Below are 22,262 nucleotides of genomic sequence, written 5' to 3'. Positions count from 1 at the left end.
ACGAGCAAAAAATGCATGTGGTAGACCCCACACCTGTCACTTGCAGTGGTAGGAGGAGCTGAGAAATGTTTGCAAATTTGTATCTGTTGTAACTAACAGATGCTCTTGGAGATAATTTGGAACCAAATACAGGAAAACCCTACTTCAGAAAACCTTTTTTGTGTGTGTCTACAAATACGAAGTAAATTGAGCATGAATTGTATGTTATCTCTTTTTTTAATTGTTCTTTGATTTATTATTCTTGCTATTTAATCAGTCCTTTCTGTCTTCATTTCCTTTAGTGAATGAGAAAAAGATTATTTTGTTGAATCACTTCTTGCAAAGCAATTTCAGATGGCCTTAGAAAGCAACAGATAGTTCACTGAATATTGTAAATTCCACTGAAGGATTTAATCTAAGTTACCACATTTTTAAAAGGTGATAATAAATAACTTTTTAAAGTGTATTTTTCTTTGAGTCAAAAGAAATGTGTCCCAGTCATCAAGCCATAGACTTCTAATTTGTTTTGTCTTTCTCATCAGATACATTAAGTGTCACAGTCTGTTCTTGGATCTCAAAGGAAGCGTCAGAAAAAAATTTCATAGGAAATTTATAGTACATAACTGTTTCTTCATAGAAAGCTTCTAACTCAGTGATGCTCAGCTTAACTTAAACACGGCTTACCACTAGCCAATTCAACCCAGGTTTATTTCAAGCCAGATTTATCATGTAGTGGATGGAAGGCATATGTTTAACTTTTTCACTAATACTGTGCCTAGACTTATGTAGATGAATTCTAAATGATGTTAAAATTTACAGACTACAAGATTGCCCTATGCACTTTGAGTTATTTTATACCACAGACTGGCTAAAATTTCTCTTTCTTTGCTCTTTCCCTCTCCTAATTAAAACATGTTAATGTACTTTTCATTATTAACAGCAGTGAAAATAGACTTAATTTCATCTCTGGGTCCCTCACAGAGTCGTCTATATGAGCAGCACTGTGTGCTATCCTTCCTGATGCTTGTAATTTTTTCCCCAACAGAAACAAACTAAACTCCTTGTCCATTATTGGTGGACTGTATTTTATTCCTCAATCAGGTGAAACACCTAGTCATGCTAGACATTTAGATGTAAATAAAGCTTTCAATTCTGCTTTGTCATGGGGACAGAATTAATTTTGTGAGACTAATTCTGTATCTCTCCTAAGCAAGTAAAGGCGAACTTCGTGAAATTAATGTACTATCATTATATCAGTTTGTAACACACTCAATAAACTACAGACCTAACCTCAGGATAATGAATCATTAAAAAAACATTGAAGAGTGAATTTGAAATTAATCTATCACTATAAATTCTTATAAATGTAATAACTACTCATAATGCATAATCTTGCTTGAATATATCTTCTGTGCATAACCAGAAAAAAAATAATTGATCACTGCAAGTGCAAGTATGAACTTAAAACATCAATCTAAGTTCCAATTACATCTTAGTCTAAAGATATTTAATTGAATTTAATCAGTTGTGTTATTTTCCTTTTACGTATTTCTATGTTTATAGACACTAGGATTCTGCTAATCATATTACGTACTATCTGCCTGGAGAGTTAGCTAGGCAGTTACCTTAAACCAGATACGTTCTAGTGTTCAGATTTTGCTTGGGCCAAATGCAAAAAAAGGAGAAGACTTCTTTAGAGCCCTGTTCATGCAATAACTTTCCTGTCCACAGCCTGCATTCCTAAACTAATAGAGTGGAAGAATTTATTGCGGGTAGTATTAAAATCTGGTACAGATAATCAGTCGACTGGAGTTAAACGGGGGCACAGGCAGATATGATGTAGCTGATTCACTGGGAACATGCAATTTCTGGGAGGAGACAGGGCTATAACCAAAATCAGGCTGGCTTCCCAGCACTTGCTGTGAGAGATTGGTTTTGGTTGTAAAGGTGAGAATTGTACAGAATATGAAATTTTAGCTGGACTTCAGGTGTGTTTTCAAATGTCTAGTTCTGAAAAGCCTTCACGGGTTTATTTTAAATTTTTAACTTTAACTTCTTGTAGTCTTGGCTTATCTGCAAACACAAGAGTAGGAAAAACAGACTTGGGTTAGTAAGACTAGCTCAGCAACATTCATTTTCAGGGATAAGGAGATAATCCCTACTATGTGAGGTGATAAAATAGTTGATAATTCACTCACTGGAAATTCAAGGCATCAAGAATGACCAGTAGGAAAGACTTCTGAGAAGATAAATGTGACAATTTCTACACATGGAATAGCAGCTAGTTTGTTTTTCTTTATTTGATGTTGTTTTGTTTTTTGTTTGTTTTTTGTTTTTTTAATGCAAGCCCAAGAGATTTTATTATGAAGAGGGAACTGGGAAAACCCACAGTGTTTGTTTCTGTGAAGTGTTATTCAGCTGTTGATTACATGACACATGATACAGAAAAATGGCATGGTTTAGCCAGCTTCACTGAATGCAGTTCGCTTTCAAGTGTGACTGCTGTTGTATTAATCCCACTTCAAAGCTGTCTTCTAACATGGCTTAGTTTTCAAATCTTGCCTACAAACACTTAGGGACATCTACATTCATGCTTATTGTTGGTATGGGCAGGCCATTGTCATCTTTCCTTTCATGTTTTCTATTCTGATGAGGCATAGAGGTTTTACAACTAGTAGGAACCATCTCATTGTGGGGCTGCTGTGGTGGGTGATGCTTTAACATTGCCTGTGAAGATGCAGCCAAGATGAAGACAGACAGTTCAGGAATGGGGCCCTTAAAACGGTCTAAAAGGTAACTAGTAAATGTTTGACTAGGACAAATACTTGACTGCGAGGAAAAAAACAATGGTCTTTTAGTAAAGTAACCTGGTCTAAGATCTCTATGTAGTGATGGGAAAAGTTCTTCTACTATACCTTAAAAGGCTGGAATTCTTAGTGATGGCTTCTTGCCCAAACTAGTTTTGAGCTAAGTTGTATTAACATTGTAAAACCTTCAACGCAGTTCCAGGGTGATGTTCAAACTGGGAGAAACTTGGTAGCTTTTAGTGGAATTTTCTCCTGAAGTGAAACTCACCTTTTCAGCACAAAGCTGTATAAATAAAATCCTGTTTATTGGGTCAGTATCATGAAGTGCCAGGGTTCAGACCATCTGGGACACATCAATATTTAAGATAAACTGAAAGAAAAGCTCACAGAAATCCCAGGAAAGTAAATTGGCACATCTGTGCTTCCTTATTACCAAATGCCTTTGCCACCTCCTCTTTTATCACATTTCATCTTTCCTTGTAGACTTGACTTCTCCCTGTTATATTCTGTCTGCTTTTTTTTTCTTTATCTGATGCATAACAAGTGCACTATAAATATATGTTGTCATATATATTTGCAGTCTTACTGGTGTTTCTGTCATCTTAAACAGTCTGGTTTTTCTGTCTTGGCCTTGCCACCTTTCTGTCTCTTTAGATGTGCTCATAGCAGTCTATAAATTTCTCTCCCTCTAATTATCGACTAGTTTAACAGCCTTACCATACCATACCGTTACATGGTTTTCTATAATAGATAGCATAGATGCTGTTCATCATTATTAATAGATTTGACATACTACTGTAAGATACAGTATACTCTATACTTTATACAAAAGAAAGTAGCTTGTTGCAGAACCATTTCCCATGAATATGTCTATATATTAAGAAGCCACCACGAAAGCCCCCATTCTTCCAGAGAGCCTCTGAATTAACTGAAATCCTTGTTAAGAAGATTTTGAGGAAAAGGCCCCAAAGGAATTTCCCATGGTATCGGCTCCATTCTGCTCCTGCTGCAAGCTACATTGTCATATATTATTCTTCATAAATTTAAAAAGAATTGTCTTGAAACTAGTTCTTTCAGCACTCTTCTCCTATCCTACAAGAAACCTGCTGGTACACAGATAATGTTTAAAGAAAAATGTTGGGAGGTTAGATGTGGATTTTTAGATACAGAAATAGACCATAAAGTCATACATTTCCAGCACTTCAACCATTTTTTTTCCAGTCTTGCACTTACTGCTTTGCACAGAACACAGTCCTTCCCTAAACAGATCTTCTATGGAGAAGGTAATTCAAAAAAAGGAGATAAATGTTATGGAATATTGGTTTCATATAAGTTGAAATATGCTGGATAAAATCTGAAAATCAACCTATTTTAGTTTATTCTGTAAGTGGCTAGGTTCTGACACTGTCTGTATCCTGTGCATTCCATGCATGCTTTTGGGTCTAATAACAGTGAAAGTAGGAAAATTGTGTACAGCCAGAATTGCCAGCTAACAACAGTTGTTGCTCAAATTGTTCCTGCAGTACAATTCTGACAAACTGTTTTCCTCTTTCCTTGCAGTTTTCCACTTGTCCCACAAAGTCACTCGTGTGGTTCCAGAGAGTGCTCTACTGATTGTTCTTGGTCTCTTCCTTGGTGGCATTGTATGGGCTGCAGATCACATTGCCTCCTTTGCCCTTACACCAACTGTATTTTTTTTCTATCTGCTGCCCCCCATTGTTTTGGATGCTGGATATTTTATGCCAAATAGATTGTTCTTTGGAAATCTTGGTTCCATTCTTTTGTATGCTGTCATCGGAACAGTCTGGAATGCTGCCACAACTGGTTTATCTCTCTACGGTGTCTATCGGACAGGAATAATGGGTAAGTTTGATCTGTGAAGTTGCAGTTGTGAATGCTACCCTATGCCATCTGTTAGGTGGGTGATCCTTTGCAGCTTAACACTCTTTTTAGCAGAAAAATCCAATTTTAATATGAGCAATTTGTAATATTTTTATCAAATTGGAGAATTATCTGAGAAATCCTCTCTAAAGCAAGCACAAAAGGGCCTTGAACCTGTGTCTGTCATACTTCCCTGCTATAAATGTGTGTGCGCACTCTCAAGATGAAGCTCAGGATTCATCCTGCTAATGGACATATGGACAAAAATACATTCTGAAGGGCTTGTTTCTTTTCTACTGTGATAGAAACCTTTGAAGTTAATGTGAAATGGAACTGCCTTCTTTCATTCAGCTTTAATATTAAGTAAACAATGGTTCCTCAGTGGGTGTGTATGCAGGATACATCTCTGCTCTGTGTTCTGAGGCTGGAAATTGTAACTGAAAGGTTACAGAGGCAAGTAGCGCATGTAAGATGCACTGTCTTAATTATACTACAGTTCTAAGGGCATGGGGCTGCTAGATGAGGCACAGAACAGCAATTCTTAAATCTCAGCAGGTGTGGCACGCGCTTGAGCTATGTACTGCCGTCTGAAGAACAGTAATTCACGTTGTATGTGGATTGCATGTATTCTGAAACAGGCACTCTGTATCAAAACAGGATGCTTTTTTTAGTGTCTACTGAAGAATCTCGAGAGCCCTTCTAGGCCAAAACTAGGTTACTGAGTTCTAGAGAGGAGTTACAAGGCACCTCTGAGGGCTGCTGAGAGCAGTGCAGGCAGCGTGTGCAGCTGCGCCTGTGTGCTCTGCCCACCTGCTGCTGAGAGCCCCGGGCGCGGGTGGCCAGGGACCACAGGGACCACAGTGCAGGGTGGGCCATGTGAAAGGCTAAACAGCTGCTTACCAGCTCTTCTCTAACCATAGCTGTGCAAAACTCACTCCCAAGTAATTTACCGCAGGCCTCCTTTTCAGTCCAGATAAAAAGAGTGCCTCAAACGTCAGAAGTTGTAGATGTTGCAGAGAACATTTTTGTGATGAAGAATTAAACTCTTAGCTTATTATTACAGAAGGTAACATTGTAGTTTTCCAGCCTCAAAAACTGCTCCCACTATCCAGCTCAGGGAAGCAGCAGAACTGGGGGCTGGGTTCTTTGAAATGAAGCGTAGGGTTGGGACATCTGTTCAATCCATTTTAAGGAAAACCTGTGTTGTCCTTGTTTGAAAGATCCCAGTCTGGAAGAACTAGGCCATAGACTTGTTCATGTGAGACTCATCTTACGTAACTGCAGATATTTGAAATATAGACATCTATGATAGATTGAGTTTACACGTTAGGTATTTGCCTTACTATAACTCACATTTTATAAGTAACAATTTTTCTTTAGAAGGCACAGAGGTGACAGCTCAGATGCAGATAGTATTGACTTTAATAGGTAGGTAAGGTGTTTTATGTGCTTTCAGCCTGCAGGCACAATATATTGCATCTACAGTTTCACATTATAGTTAAAAACAGGTTTTCAGGAACAAGAAAGATGACAAAGGGATATTGCTATTGCAACAGATTGGGCAAGGATTTATCTCTTTAAATATCCAAGCTGCTTGGCACAATTTAAAAACTATGACCAAAAATATTTTATTAGCATCCTGTTCTGATGATGTTAATGAATAACAATTACTTTTAAAAATACTTTGGTAAGAATCATTAAAGGAAAAGCATTGACCTCTCTATGACATATGAAATGGAAAAGTCCAGTGTTTTCTCAAAATTTATTTTCAGTGAAAAATACATTGATCTCTTGCTCTCCTCCCAATCTGTAAACAATTCTTGACTAACTGTAAGACTTGGATTTAATGGCTACATGTTCTGCTTCATCATTATGCAAATCTTTCAGTGACAGTATATACTAGAACCCTGAGCTTAACAGTTAAACAGGAGAATCAGTCTCTACCACAGCTCACAGCTAAAGCTCTACAAGCTAAGAATAGGGATGTTAACAAAGGCAAACAATAAATTGACATGCCTGGTGAACTTAGTGCTCATTCTAAACATTTAACTGGTATTCTGTGGGGAACTATCTTTACCACCAAGACCTATTATAACCTACTAGAGTTCTAATTTCAGCTGTGGAAAGGGCCAGAGAAGCCTGTCCCTGATTCAAACTGTGTCATTCTCCAGCAAAACTAAGGAAGACTTTGAAATATCCACGACACATACTTACTAATCCATTAAATACATTGGGTTGACCTCCAAGATGTCAGCAAGATCTGACATCACGCTTTGCAAAAAGCTTTGCTGCTGTTACTTGCTTGCTGAAGATAAGAGAATGCCAAGTTGCTCAATTTCTAGAAGAGTTCACAGCAGCCTCTAGTTGTAGTTCTATGGCATGTTTTTGTTTCTACCCCACTTTTTCTACAAATGAAGTGATTAATGCAAAAAGTAATATGTTTAAAATATAGGAGTGTATATCCACTAAAGACTAAGATGAACTAAAACCAAATTACTTCCAGCTTTACCACTGAATGACCCTGTGGTACTGTCCATCAATATGAGAGTGCATAACCCAAACTGGATTACATAATTTACTACATAAATAAACATAAAAGCAGCTCTCTGTTTGCATTCAGTATCCTTACAGATACTATAATTTGAAGAAGAAAAAGAGAGATGGTGATAATAAAAAGGAGATCCATCTTGAGAAGTGAAATTAAAAGATCAGCACCTTAACTATTACCTAACAGCCATACCAGTCTGCTTTCACAGAATAGAAGGAAGGATCTAACCCTATATCTTCCTGGCTGATAGCACTAACTGTTCACCATCTGCTGGAGAAGTAACGCATGCAGCATTTCTCTGTGGGATAATTGTGGTTGTGACTAATATTTAGAAGGGTTTTTCCTGTACCATCTAGGTCATAATGACAACATGCTGAGTATGTGTAGACATCTTAAACTGGGCCCAGCGAACTTACCTTGCTCAGGTGTCATTCCTAGTCATTCCAAACTCTGATGAGCTGAAGGAAGCAATGGTCATGTATCACTTAGACCAATGATGCAAGTTATTTCCAAACAGAAGTCTGATTTAGAAGCCCCATGCCTCTTGACACTGCTTTGTAGGAATTACAGATGTCTTAACCTTTCCATAAATATTTGCTCACTAGCTTTGCAAGTCTTCAAAGAATGTACCAATGATTATAATTGGTAACATATAAAAAAGATAAGCAATCTCAGTGAGCCAATTTATTTTAAAAGCTTACGTTCTATTGTACCCTGATATCTGGTAATTATTGTCATTGGGCTTGTTCCTTCCTTAAGCTTGGGAGGACAGCAACATTTGATGGAACCATTACTTAGATTCAGGTTCAAGGCTGTTCTCAGCATTTTTGGCACAGACTTCGGCTCACTGGTTCAACCCCTCTCTCACACTGAAATGGAGAGATCCAGTCCTCATTCACAGCGCAGCATGTCCAAGAGCGAACAGGAGTATTTATCTTTTTGAAAGTATAAAGTAGTTATATCTCTGTGAACTATGAATTTCTGTTTTCAGGGCCTTACCAGGGTCCCTACAAACTGCATGGAAAACATGGTAGATGCTCTGATTGCCGCAGAGCAGCTAAGAAAATAGGTAGTTCTGCAGGTCACACACTCACCCCCGCCCCTGCCCCATTATTGGCCATTATCCCATACAACAGGGTGTTGTCTACTGCTGTCTCTGGCTGCCCATGTAAGTGTCCTGGTGGGTAAATACACCCATGCCATTTTGTATCAAAAATACTTGGAATCTAGTTTCTGTTCAATTACCTCCCAAGCGCTAAACATTCTGGATTTGAGAGGCTATCTGGTAACAAGTTCTTGCTAGCAGAGTGGCCATGCTTTTCTGGAAGTACGTTACAGGTAGTGCTGATCCTTTGGCTGCGCCTGCTGGCTGTCACTGTCTGGCTCATGCTTCCTAATCATTTGATGAGATGGATTTCTCCCTCACCTGTAGAAATCATGCCTGATACAACTGTCTATTAATTTTGGGCATGGACCTCTGCATGTGTCCTAATGAATGAACTCTCAACATATTCCTTCTTTGTTCTTCCTTATACAATTTTGGGCTTCATCACCTCTTAATGAGCCTTGCTTCCTCCTCCACCTGTTAGTGAACACACAGGTAATTTTCCTCTTCTCTACCCTTTCAAAAATCTGTTCCACAGAAAAAATGACTGGAAGTACCACTCTTCATTGCATGAAGAGGGTAAATTTTGCAAGGATGTTGAGCAAAGTGATCTTTGTGGCTCTCCCTTTTCCATTACTTTTAAAACAATAGCCATGTTTGTCTTGGTCTGTTCTCATAACTGAACAAAATAACCTTCATAACTAAAAGAAGATTTAAAAAATTAAATAAATACCGTGCTACTTTGTCACCAGAGTTTTGCAGTTCCAAGACTTTTGAAATAATTGCCAAAATTCCTAAGGGGCTACAACACAAGCACATTGAGGCACATTTTAGTCCTTCATCTGTTTTTATAGTCTAATTGCAGACAATTTAACAGTGGCCTCATGACTCATAATTTGGGAACAAGTGGCCTAACTGCACTTACTAATGAATGTCTGCTTGAACAAGGAGGCCACAAGTGGTGTTCGACTGCACTGAGTGCAGTTGAGCTCCACTGCAGCAGTTCTTAGTAGAGTCAAATTTGGCCTGTGGCATGAAGTATTTTGGAACATTTGATTCGGGAGTACTGGTATGTGCCTCTCACTATTTTGTTAGTTCTCCTGAGATAATTTACTCAAACCACACACAAGTACGAAGCTAGTTTACGTCTGGAAATACTTGAGTGCCTTGCCATAAGACCAGGACTGTCCTGCTCCCAGAATCAGCTCTGATCTACGTGGGCCAATACAGGATCCAACAAACCTTGTTGGATACAGGGTGACACTACGCAGAATTTGTCAAGCAGTTTCTGTTCCAAGCTTTCCAGCTGATGCCTTAGGATCTCTTTCAAGGATTTTGCATTATCTGCAATATCACGGTCCATTGTATCTATAGTAATACAGATGATTACAGATGCTTATACTTGGTTTTGTTTTTGAAGGTCACCTGAAAACTGGACTGCTGGACTTCCTCCTGTTTGGCAGCTTGATTGCTGCTGTGGATCCTGTAGCTGTTCTGGCAGTGTTTGAAGAAGTCCATGTCAACGAAGTTCTATTCATCATTGTTTTTGGAGAATCGCTTCTGAATGATGCTGTAACTGTGGTAAGTAGATTATATATCCCAACGTCATGCAAACTCTAGAGGGTTTCTTCTGAGGCATATTTTCCCCTTAAATCAAATCCTGTATCATCTGAATATATCTGCTTGCAGGCTAGTGTAGCATAGCTCATAGCGTTCTCTGTCTTGCTTACAAACACTGTATTGTAAAGATTACATTTCTGAGCATGAATACTATTTGGAGCCTGTAAATCACATAAAAATATACAGTCCTCAGTTGGATGATGTTTCATGTGTGTATGTTTTACATGTCTTTGCTGTTCAAATAGGGCTTTCATGACTTACTGAAGTTAGTTCCAGGGATTTAAAGCCTTTCTTTGCAGTTGTTTGTAATGCATGTACTCTTTTCTGCATTTTTCCGTTGTGCCCATAATATATCTGAGGCATGCATATAAATAGCCAGTGAGAGGAAGAATACTTGCCAAAGTGCATATGCCTGTTCCATCACTTTTATTTTCAATCAGATGTTTATCAAACAGATAGATAACAAAGAGCCAATTTGGGAAAAATTGTGGCACATTTTAGAAAGTTCCTGGTTTGGGGTTTTTTTGGTAACATGTTGACTTCTGGGGTTTTGTCATTTAGGAAGAAAAGGAAAATTGAATAGACTTTGATAGACTTCAAACAATCCCAGATTTCTACTGATGTTTTTATGTTGATTGAAACGCCTTTTCCTTCTACACAAATTTTTTCTCAGAATAAAATAGTCAGTAGTTTTGTAGTACGGTGCTAGTGGGCAGGGGTCTAGGAAGGCCTATGGCAGAAAAACGCTGTGCAGACAAGTTGCTATACAGCTTCAATCAGCTTATTGGATCATCCCCTACTCCTGCTCCTGCATATCTCCAAAGGAGGGTAAGACATGTCCATCAGGCTCAGAGGCTTGATTTTTTGCAACCAAGGCAGCAAGACACTGCAGGGTCACAGGCATCAGCCTAATGGTTCACATGAGTTTGAAAATTCCATTTAGGGCCTCCAGAGAAACCTAATTGCTTTTAGATATCAGTCTCAATAGTACTTTTGGGGTACCAGAAACAGATACTAAAATAAACCCTTGATGAAGTCAAGTATCAACATTATTGACTTTCAGAGGGAAAGGTGTTTTTGTAACTGTGAAATTAGTACAAACATTTGCTCTACAAATAAAGTTTGATTGATTGTTGAAGAAAACCCAGAAGAGAAGAGTAAGCATGATCAAGAGTCAGAAAGCACAGCCTGTGAGAAAGTTTGAAACAACTGGGGTTCTTATCTTGAAAAAGGAGGGACTGGAGGACAGAAGAAATGGGATGATGTAGCATTCTTTAAATGTAAATATCTAAAAGACTACTGTTACAGAACAAAGTAACCTGCATGTCGTGACTGGGGTAAATATGATAAGAATTAACAAGCTTAGCTGCAACAAGGAAAGCTGAGAAAATGATAGTAAAGTTCTCCACTGAAGGAGTTAAGAATAGATTAGACAGATGTGTGTCAAGAATGATGCTCATACAAACCTCCTTAGGCAGGGGTATGGATAAAATGAATTCTTTACTTTCAGCATTTTCACTGTTAGATGGTTATTTTAAAAGCTTTAGTACAGCTATTACAGTTTAATATATTTCATGTTCAACTTATTTTACCTATGTCCAACCTATTTCAATCCAGTATCTTATTAGCATCTTACTATTTTCTCATTAAGTATCTTACTTATCTTATACAGGTGATTAAACAAAACTGAAAAGTACCTGGATTTTAGAGTGAGAAGTGCTTTAGAAAACACATCTAGATGTGACAGTGCTTCTTATAGATAGAAATCATTGAAATAAGAAATTGAAATTGTTTTTTTTTAAGTTTTTGTTTCTTCTTGCTCTGCTGCATATTTTCAATTTTGAAAAATTAAAATTCTGCAAAATCTTCTCCCTCCACACAAAATTCCCCCCCCAGTCATACATAATTTCAGAAGTTATAATGTTGTGGCCCATAATGAGATTATTTTAATTGGCTTAATTCAGGAGTAAATATTAAGTTAGTCTACTTTTCTTTTCAGGTGCTGTACAATGTGTTTGAAACTTTTGTTACAATAGGCCCAGAGAATGTGACGGGGATCGAATGTGTCAAAGGCATAGGTGCGTAGAATTGTATTTTGTATCACATCATTGATGTACATACGGAGACTTGTAAACAGAATATTATTATGCTATCAGTAACTGATTTTTCAGTCCTTTCCCTTGTCGCTCATAATTCCCACACTCCATAGACAAATGTCTTAAGAAGATAAATAAGTGAATATTCCTGAGTATGTGGGAAACAGATTTGTTTTCTTCTGAGGAGACTGAACAGTTGCAGAGTTCAGTTGTTAACACCACCAAACTTGACAGCTATACATGTTTTCTTTGTATTTTATGTGTCCTTGGTTTCAGCCTGTGCTCTGCCTGCATTCCAGAAAAGTTGAGGTTGCATATGGGCATTCTCACTCCTTAACACCAATTGCCATCAAGTTAACATTTGCCAGTGACTACCAAGTAATGTTATTTACCTAAAAATTTAGTCACTGTTTTCTGTTCCAAGCATGACATCATACTACATTATCTTATGAATCAATCTTTTAGCAGTGACTTTGGCATAATCTATAATACGCTTTTGGAAAAACATTTGTTCACAGGACATGGGGAAAAAAATTTTGGAAGAAACAATTGTTGGGTTTTGAATAAGCATAAAATAGTGAAGCTTAACAGAAAGCAACCTTGTATTTTTCTACATAATTCTACATTCATGTACCAAGTGCTGAAAATCAATTAATGTTGTTGCATTTTAGAAATAATTTTTGATACTTCCATCAAAATTTTCTTTGATTTGCTGGCCATACAGTAGAACTAGTTCAAACCATTTATATTTCTACTGTTTAAGCTGTGTTTGGGTTTGTTTTTCAGTGTCATTCTTCGTGGTGAGCCTGGGTGGGACACTGGTTGGCATTTTCTTTGCATTCTTGCTCTCACTGGTCAGTCGTTTCACCAAGCACGTGAGAATCATTGAACCTGGATTTGTATTTATCGTTTCCTACCTGTCCTACCTCACGGCAGAGATGCTTTCTCTTTCCGCTATCCTTGCGTAAGTCTCTTTTTATTACTGCCTTTGAAGAGGCTGAGGAGGGCATATGGTTTTTAAAAACGTTGACAAGGAAGACCTGAATTATATAGCACAGGTATAGAGTATAACAGTTATGAAACTTATGCTGTGTATTATCTTCATGCTGCAGTAGATCATAGTCTGCAAATACTGTCATTCAGCCTGGAAAAAGAATGCAAGTTTTGCAGTATCTGCTGTGCAACACAGGAACTTCTTGTGCAAAGTACAGACTTGACTCTTTCCTCTTTGTGATTAATATTATTTCATTATCTAACCTTTGTCCCTTTGTACTGACACCTTTCCTTATAATTTGTAATTAAAACAATGATTTTCTAAGGCATTAAATGAATGTTGATTATTTGCTGCTCTCACTGTCTTGACTGGCCTGCTAAGGTTTGCTTAAAGCGTGCCTGTTTTGGCTCAAGTGCCTCTGTGATCTTTCTTCTTTTAGTATCCATTGATCGCTGGCATACCTTTCTTCGTGTTTTGCTTGTCATGTCTGTAGATGCTACAGTGAGTATAGCCATGATCTGAAAATCTTACTGCAAACTGATCATTAGTTTATGTCTAATCTAAACAAGATTTAAAATTTTGCATGTAAAACAGTGTGGTAACGTGAAGAGAATGAAGGTCTATTACAATCTAATAGAAGGCTGTTTTCAAACTTGTTGGGGTCACCTCAGGATGGATGTCTGAGATACACTTTTTACCTATATTGGATTTCTGCAATGGCTCCTGAGCGTATTTTTTCTTAGGAATGAATGGTGGGGTTTTCTCACTGTGTGATAAAGAGATGGAAATAGTATTAAATGTTACAACAACTATTTTCTGAAAGGTTGCTTCTTTCTTTTTTCTAGGATAACCTTCTGTGGCATCTGCTGTCAGAAGTATGTCAAGGCTAACATATCTGAACAATCTTCTACAACTGTAAGATACACCATGAAAATGATGGCCAGTGGAGCAGAAACTATCATCTTCATGTTCCTGGGAATTTCAGCTGTGAATCCAGACATCTGGACTTGGAATACAGCATTTATTGTGTTAACTCTGGTCTTCATCTCAGTATATAGAGTTATTGGTAAGGGGATGATCTTCTTCCTGTCTTTGCATTGTATTTGTGATACAATCACATTCTTTTGCAAAAAATAAAAATTGGAGCTCTAGACTTTTTCCTTTTAAAATATTAATTTTATTTTTGTTGAAGTTATGGATGGTTTTGAGTTAGAAGGGTAGATTTCTATAGCAAAGCTTCATCATATGCTGAAACTATAGCAGGATTTCACTTCTGATGAAATGTGAGGATATGACTAGCCCAGCATTGACATGAATCACTCGGTGGCTAACCTTTGTTGACCCAGCACATGGTATTGGTAAAATCTCCCATTGAAACAGACTTTGTTCTTTAACTTGCAGCCTAAAAAAGATGTGAGTCCTGTCAGACGTCTCTTTCCTTCAGCGCTTTCAATTTGGTAATAGAGCGATTGTCCTAAGCTGATTTTACGGTTGACTTCAGGTTTGAGACACACAGTGGTATCAAACTATAATAGTTACACCAGAGTTCTCTGGCTTAAGAAATAATTCTCAGGGACTGGTGAAAAACTGAGTAAATAAGACTGTGGCAGGTAGGGATTACCTGCTGTCAATTTACTGGGCTTATATAAATTGACAAACATTTCAAAATACCAATGAAGATTTGCCCAACTGTGTAATTCTAGTATTTAATCACTGTTTTGGGAAACAGTGAAAGGGCTGAAATCACAAAAAAACGCATAGAAGGAAGTACTTTAGAGAGTAACACACCTAGCAGTTTGGTGTATGTACTTAAATCTGAGAATAAATAGGTTTATTTGCCTGTTTGTCTTGGATTAAATCCAAATAAAAGGTAATTCATTTATCCAGCTGGCAGTATTGCCAGATGTTTTTTGCTCTGTCTAAGGAATCCTGGACCAAATGAAGGGCCTAGCCCCATGTCCTCCTTTCTATGTAGTCTGTAACCACTGTTCATTTAGCTCCTTCTCTGTAATTGCTGATGGGTGTGAGGTGTTTAAACGAGTTTTCAGTATCTTGACTTTGTCACTTGTATTCCTGGGATGAGCGGTTAACAGTCCTGTAATAAGTGTGATGAGTAATTAAATAGGAAATAGTCAGCAATAACAACATGCATCCATTAAAGTAATTGAGTTTAGTCATTGATAAATCACTAAATACCTGATGATATTGGGCCTTGCGTAACTGCAGCTCTGATAGCTTTGGAGAAGTATGGTTGGTGGCATGAATTAATGTTCAGGGTGCCCTCCACCAGAGGCCTTGCCTACAGCACTGTACACAAGATGCTCGTCTTTTCCCTTAGCACAAATTCAAAGCTGTCTAAAAAGAGAAACAGAGGTTTTGCACCGGTCAGCAGTCCTGGCTGGCTGCGGCTGGGACATGTGTGCTGTGATGCTGTGCCACTCCTGGGAGTGGAGAAGCTGTTTTCCCTCTGCATGGTGGGAGCCCTGGGAGATGCTGTGCCGTGGCAGGCAACGTCCCGCCCACGGGCCTGAGGACAGTGTTAGCATGACTGCTCAGCCCTCCATCAGACAGTGACACAAGTGTTGGTGATTTGTAAGGAGTACCACGCTTGCTTCCTACACCAACACTGTTTCAACCTGTTTCTGTTCAAAGATCCTGTGCACATCACTGGCTGTGATGCTGGCAGTTCTGTTCTTCCTCAGCTGAGCATTTTGAAGGTCAGCTCACAGCAGAATTTTACCTGTAGTGCCAGTGCCAGAGGGCAGTGCTCTCAGGAGAGCTGCTGGCTTGCAGAGGAGTCACCCAATTCCTCTGGCTAAATGTAAAGGGGCAGGTACCAAGTGCGCTTGCCCCCTGGCCAGTGTTGCGATACAGAGGGAGAAGCAGATGCTGTAGAGGATCTGTTCCAAAAGCAGACTGGTGCTAGCATTTCCGTCGCACGTGGCTGGGATATTGACATTTTATAAGGGTATTTCTAGACATGCTGGCATTTGTTTTTTATAGGTGTAGTTTTACAGACGTGGATTCTTAACCACTACAGAATGGTCCAGTTGGAGATAATAGACCAGGTGGTGATGTCGTATGGTGGACTACGTGGAGCGGTTGCTTTTGCTCTGGTTGTACTTCTGGATGTGAACAAAGTGAAAGAGAAAAACCTGTTTGTCAGCACAACTATCATTGTTGTGTTTTTTACTGTTATTTTCCAGGTAATTCCTACTTCTTAAGCATGCTTCTTGCAAGGAGAAGGAGTCCCTCAAAAGTACTGAATGCTTAAAGCAGTTCTCAGCTGAAGGTTGCATATTGTTTCACTGAACTGAAAGCATAATTGAATTTTTTAACTTTAGTAACAAAGATCCTATTTTATGTTTTCATATGGCACCACCAGGGACAAAACACAATTTTCTCTGTGCTAAAAAATGATCAGTCTTAGCTGCTTGGTATTAATAGTGCTCAAGTTAACATCTGATTAAACATCCTTTACCTCATGTGAATAGCTATAGGGAACAGTACTTTTTAGGGACAAATACAGTCATTAAGCTGATCTGAGTCTAAGCCCTTGTTCTAAAATATAACAGTAAGCAGTGGGACAGGAAAGCATTCAGCATCCAAACAAAATTGCGCTTTCTGGATGAAAAAAACAACATTAACTTAAATGGAGATATGTCAGTATATACCAGCTTGGAATTTTTTTCTTAGATTTAGTATAGAAAGTTTTGGTCACAAACTCCTGATATGTGCAGAAAATACTACATTCAACAGCATAGGAAGCACTTTAACCCTACCACTACCATGGTTTTCTTATAGAAGACACATTTCCACTAGTTGGTGTCTTTTCAAGTCCTTTGTAACAGGAGCTGAGGGTACTGCATTATTTTATCTTCTAAAGGGGAAAGAGATCAACTGAGGAAGCGTGAGACCCACCATATAACATAAAAAAAAAATGCTCTATTTCTCTTTAACAATCACCAGCCAGAGGAAAGTCTAAGATAATTCCAAAGTATTCATTGTCATGTTTCAATCCATAGGGACTGACTATAAAGCCTTTGGTACAGTGGCTGAAAGTGAAGAAAACTGAACACAGAGAGCCAAAACTGAATGAGAAGCTTCATGGCAGAGTAAGATACTTTTAAACAAAATGATAGTATCTTTTGGGTTTTTACAGAATGCCTTAAGAGAGAAAAAATATTAAGAAAATTTCTTTTTGGAAGGGAGGGGAAAATCAAATTTCCAGTCAGTTTCAAAACGCTTCAAACATTTCAACAGTTATTTGTAGCTTGTAATGTGTCTTTGGATTGAGCCCTCTAAGAGGTTACTGAACTGAAGGTTTAGTCTTTTACCTAATTCAATGGAGCTGACAGTATTGGGGAAATGGCATGGCTGGAATCTACTCCTCTTCATCTAAAAGAGGAGAATGATTGAATATTGGTAGGTCAAAGCATGTGGAAGCAAGCTTATTTTTGCTTCTTAAATATTTTTTATTTATGGAAAAGGTATGAAAGCAGGCTTTATAGCTTTTTTTTTTAAACGTAGAAAGGTGTTCTGCTGCTCAGTGCAGATGTTAATTGTATACTGAAATTCCCAAAAGTGTAGTTCAGTGTGAATACTGTATGTGCCTGCATTTATTTAACCTTTTAAAGGTTATGAAACATGATCAATTTATTTTCATGCAATATTATGAAGTTTTTATTCAGTAAATGAAAACATAAATTTTCAGCACAAACATAGTTTAAGGGATGGAAGACTACAAGATATTTTCCATGGCTGCCTTTAATTCATAAGCTTTTCGGATTTACACAGCTATCCTGCACTGAGTAGTTTAATATTCTTGTATGAGCTCCTGATCTCATCTGTTTTCAAACTGGAGCTTACCTGAAGTGAATTAACAACTTAGCAATGGGCAGGGTTTTTTTCTGAGAAGTTATTTTATTTTACAGATACTGAATAAATATATTATGCTTTTGTTATCCAGCAATTTGGATTTCCATTGCTGTTCAAATATTTTACTATTTGAAAATCAGGATTCTTCCCCCAGGTGAAGAAATACATTCTGTCTACATTTATGGCATATACGTTTACATGTCAGCTGACAGCACAGGGTGAGCAGTAACATTAATCCTAACAAACACTTTGCAAAGATTTATGTGCTGATTCACCGCTTCCTGTAATATTCTAGCAGATACTGTTTCAGGAGGCACAGTGCTCCTAGAACTGTACAAATTGCAGCCTTCAGGGAGAAGGGAGCACTGTCTGTTCTTAGGGAGCAGGAGGGAGACAACTTATATCATTTTTTCCACTTCCATGTCAGCTATCTCCTGAGGCAGTAATTAATATTATATTCAGGAGTAATTCATATCACCCATGTTGCTTTAAACATCACGCCAGTATTCAGAGTGAAATTCTAACATACAGAAAAAGACCAAATTCTACCTGCAGTTGCCTTTGTTTGAATCCAGAGTTATAAACCTCAGGATTTATATCAGTCATCTAATATACCCAGTATGGGACTTTGCCCTAGAAATCAGAAGAACAGTGCTTACTTCAACTCTGTGGGAAGTATGGATTCCTGAAACATCTAAAAAGAAGTACCAGGGAAATTTTTTAGCTGACACTAATAGTGGCTGATCTGCTTCACAGGAGCAGATGGGGAGATGGTAAAATGAGTCAATAGAAAGTCTTAAAACTGAATGTTAAAATGGGAGCTTAAGTGTCTTCTTGCTGAGACCCTTGTAATTAAAAAATAGTGAATTTGTAAAGAACTGGTTAGAAAGCTCAGGACCTTTGAAGAAAAGCATATTAATAGTTAGTATTTCTATAAACGGGGGTAAAAAAACCTGCATAGCATCAATAAAATTATTCTGCATAGTCACCTGGTTTAACTTGACATAAATTGAGCTATTTTCTAATTATGCCTTTTATTTCTGTAAAGGTGTTAATTCTACATTCACTTTCCTAGGCCTTTGATCACATTCTTTCTGCTATAGAAGACATTTCTGGACAAATAGGACATAATTATCTGAGAGACAAGTAAGTAGTAGCTAACTTGGAATGCTGAAATACTGCTAGGAAATCCTATCTGTAAATTATGACTTTTTATTAGGGACAGCAAGGATATCAAATGTGGTTTAAAAGGTTATATACTGAAAATGCTGGAAATATAGCTAATATTAAAATAGGGGGTTTTTGTCCCCTGGAATATTTTTCACAGTTCAGATTAGGCTTTTGCAAATGCCTCAGTTCACATCTAGGGATCAGCTTCTCTCAGGATTTGAGAACTGACCATTTGGACAAGATTTAACCCCGAATGTTAATGTTGGTCCTTCTCTGTAATACTCCATTTCATGAACGTTATTTGTGTGTGGAGACACTAAAAAAACTCAGCTACAACTGTGCTAGCTGTTTATCCTGTTTCTACAAAGGATAAGGCTCAGCACCTCTGAAAGTGATGGCACAGGATGCTTTGAAATTACCCTGACAGTTTACGTTTGAAACCAGTAATGAAAATTATGGGTTACATCCATTCCTCTCTCTTTATAGTTGATTCATCTTGAGAGAAACGAAATTACTCAGCTGAAATATACAGACACCATTTTTTTTAAAGTACATGTGAAGAGTTGCCATTAAGATGGGCAGTCTTCCATAAACTAGAGAAATAAATGTAAAAAAAAAGGACATTACATCTGGACATCTTTAAGAGTGTTATTTAAAGTTAGGCAGTTCTGTCCCTAGAGCCTAGGTGGTTTCATAGGTGCAGACAGTCACAGCTGAGATGTGCTGATGTCCTGCTGACTCAACATGTCAATTCCAATCTAAACGCCACGTGGTTGTGTTAGCTTTCTGCAGAGTGCTGCCCTGGCCCTTGCTGAGAAGCTAAGTACATTAACCTGGGTTTAGTGTTATGCTCACACAACTCCTAGGCAGGAGCTAGATCGCACCCGACCTCAAGCAGCATTGCTCATCTGTCTGTACCCCATTATAGGGGCAGTCTCCTTCCATTCATTTTGCTCTTGGCTCATTTACGCAGTGAAGAATTTTTCTAAGGCATCCCAAATAGAACATCTTCTTTCTTTTGGTCTAAGTTTTAGTTTACTTTTTGGGAATTAATTTCAGCAGGAATACATCCCCAGTTTTGAAATACTGTCTTGAAGAAGGAACTAAATATTTTTCAAGTGGCAGGTTAAAAGGCTGACTTCTTAGATATAAGAAAATAATCTCCCTGAGTAATAAGAGAAAGAGTAGCTTAATGTAGATTCATGGCTGAGTGTGTGGTTTGATGACTAAGGTCTTCTGAATGAGACCACTTTAGGTCTGCTTCTTTTGGACTGTGTGTACATGGAAGTGCTGCTTCCCCAAAGAAGTGGCAGCCCCTGGCACCCTCACTGATGCGCTCTGTATGGCAGCCTGTATTGGAGACTGCTTGTCAGGTGTTCTGGCTAGAGAATAGTTATCAATTCTGCAAGTAGCGTTTAACAAAAAGATTTCAACCATCTGAATAAAAAGTCATAAACTCAAAACAGCAATTGGGCAAGATGGATAGGATTCCTTTGAATAGCAGTCTTCCAAGTTGCCTCATGCCCTTGAGGAAGGTAGATGAAAGTCAAGCAGCCTTTATAGTCTGGAGCCAAAATATGAAATGGCAGATATCCTACTGCCAGACAAGCCTGAAAGTGTAAATTACAGAAAATACACATCACTTCTATCCCCCAGAGTACAGCAGTGACATGAAAAAGATCCTCTAGAAGCACTTGCAGAAGGGCACTTGTTGTGAACTGATTTTCTAGGCTGGCAATCCTACAACACAGCTGGGGAAAAGCAGATTCCCTTCCAAAAGAGGAAAGAAAATTAAACTTTTAGAATGAAGCTGTTAGATATAACCGCATAATCAAGCGGAAAAATAAGGTAGCATGATCTCCTAGAGTATAAAACATCCTAGTGACTCTGAAATAAGATATGTAATCATAGCATGCTTGCTGTTGTAGTAGTGTTTGGTAGATGAACCTGTTCAATGCTTTGTGACAGCTGCATAACTTTGTTGCAGGCTTTCCCTTAATTTCCTTTAAATGCTAATTGAAAAGCTGCAAAATACAAATACCTCATATTGCTACGTTCACCATTTTTTCAAACGTGTATTCGAGAAAAATATCACTTACAGTAAACTAAAAATGCTGTGAAACTAAAATTGCTTGTTGTCACTAACAGTTTGTTTAAATTATCAGGTGGTCCAATTTTGATAGGAAATTCCTCAGTAAAGTACTGATGAGAAGGTCTGCTCAAAAATCAAGAGACCAGATCCTTAATGTTTTCCATGAGCTCAACTTGAAGGATGCAATTAGCTATGTGGCTGAGGTACTTATGAACACTTGTTGACATATTATAGTATTGTTTGTTTGTTTTTTTTTTAATTTAAAATGTAACCTAAATTTGCTATATCACAGGAGATGTCTAAAAGAAAACTATTTTCATTTCTGCTCTGCTTTTTTTTTCTCTAAATGTGTTTTGAGGCTCAATATCACGTCTGAGTGGCTGTAGTTCTCAGTATTATGTCTGATCCCCAAATATGAGTATATTGTACTTATGTTCTTTTCTGTTGGATTTTACTAAATAACTTTGTTTCTATATTTGTGGCATGAAAAAATACTGTAATTCCAAAGGAATCAAGCAAACTACTGTCTTTCTAAATGTGTTAACAGAGTCTGGCTCTGGCAGAACAGTGGTTCTATGTGATGACAAATCCGATTTGAAGAAGCTGCCTTCCAAATGCTTGGGGATATATGGCCAAAGCAGTGGACTGCTATAATTTCATTCTGCCAGATCACAGTTACAGAAAAAAATCGGGAAGAGTAACTTCAATTCAATGGAATCATAACACCCACACTTCAAAAATTAGGGTTAAAATGAGGTACTGCAGATATCAAACACAATCACAGAATTGTGAAGTCAGAGAAACTTAAGACTTGCAACAGGAGAAATGTTTAAAGTTACAGAATAGGAGAAAGTTACTGGGCTTCTGCAGGAGTACAGCTCCCAGACTGGAGCAATGTTAACAAATAGTATAAGAACTCCTAATCTTCTTCAATATGAAACTGGCCACCTTAGTTCAAATCTCAAAAAATGTGCAGTGTTCTTACAGTATAGAGGATAGTTTTAAATGGAATAGTTTAAACAGTGATCTTTGAAGTGATAATCTTATCTATGCCCGTAATCTCCAATTGAACTAATTTTCACAGTTAGGTGG

At 37.9% G+C, this 22,262-nt stretch overlaps 1 protein-coding gene and 1 long non-coding RNA gene across 3 annotated transcripts in view; one reads left to right on the top strand and one right to left on the bottom strand.

The window, feature by feature from the left end:
• The window catches only part of LOC121085649, a 65,502-nt gene that overhangs the window by 18,362 nt on the left and 24,878 nt on the right, over positions 1-22,262 (bottom strand). The gene's annotated exons all lie outside the window — the stretch shown is intronic.
• The window catches only part of SLC9A3 (solute carrier family 9 member A3), a 53,160-nt gene that overhangs the window by 20,964 nt on the left and 9,934 nt on the right, over positions 1-22,262 (top strand). Inside the window, exons 2-10 of the mRNA XM_040588523.1 lie at positions 4,347-4,649; positions 9,741-9,901; positions 11,940-12,018; positions 12,823-13,000; positions 13,876-14,096; positions 16,034-16,236; positions 17,056-17,145; positions 18,984-19,054; positions 21,244-21,373. Of these exons, the coding sequence (XP_040444457.1) occupies positions 4,347-4,649; positions 9,741-9,901; positions 11,940-12,018; positions 12,823-13,000; positions 13,876-14,096; positions 16,034-16,236; positions 17,056-17,145; positions 18,984-19,054; positions 21,244-21,373 (1,436 nt within the window). The remainder of the gene's footprint in view (positions 1-4,346; positions 4,650-9,740; positions 9,902-11,939; positions 12,019-12,822; positions 13,001-13,875; positions 14,097-16,033; positions 16,237-17,055; positions 17,146-18,983; positions 19,055-21,243; positions 21,374-22,262) is intronic.

The sequence above is a fragment of the Falco naumanni genome, chromosome 3 (genome assembly GCF_017639655.2).
Source record: "Falco naumanni isolate bFalNau1 chromosome 3, bFalNau1.pat, whole genome shotgun sequence".
Classification (NCBI taxonomy): Eukaryota; Metazoa; Chordata; class Aves; order Falconiformes; family Falconidae; genus Falco; species Falco naumanni.
This window is presented reverse-complemented; position numbering and strand designations above follow the sequence as displayed.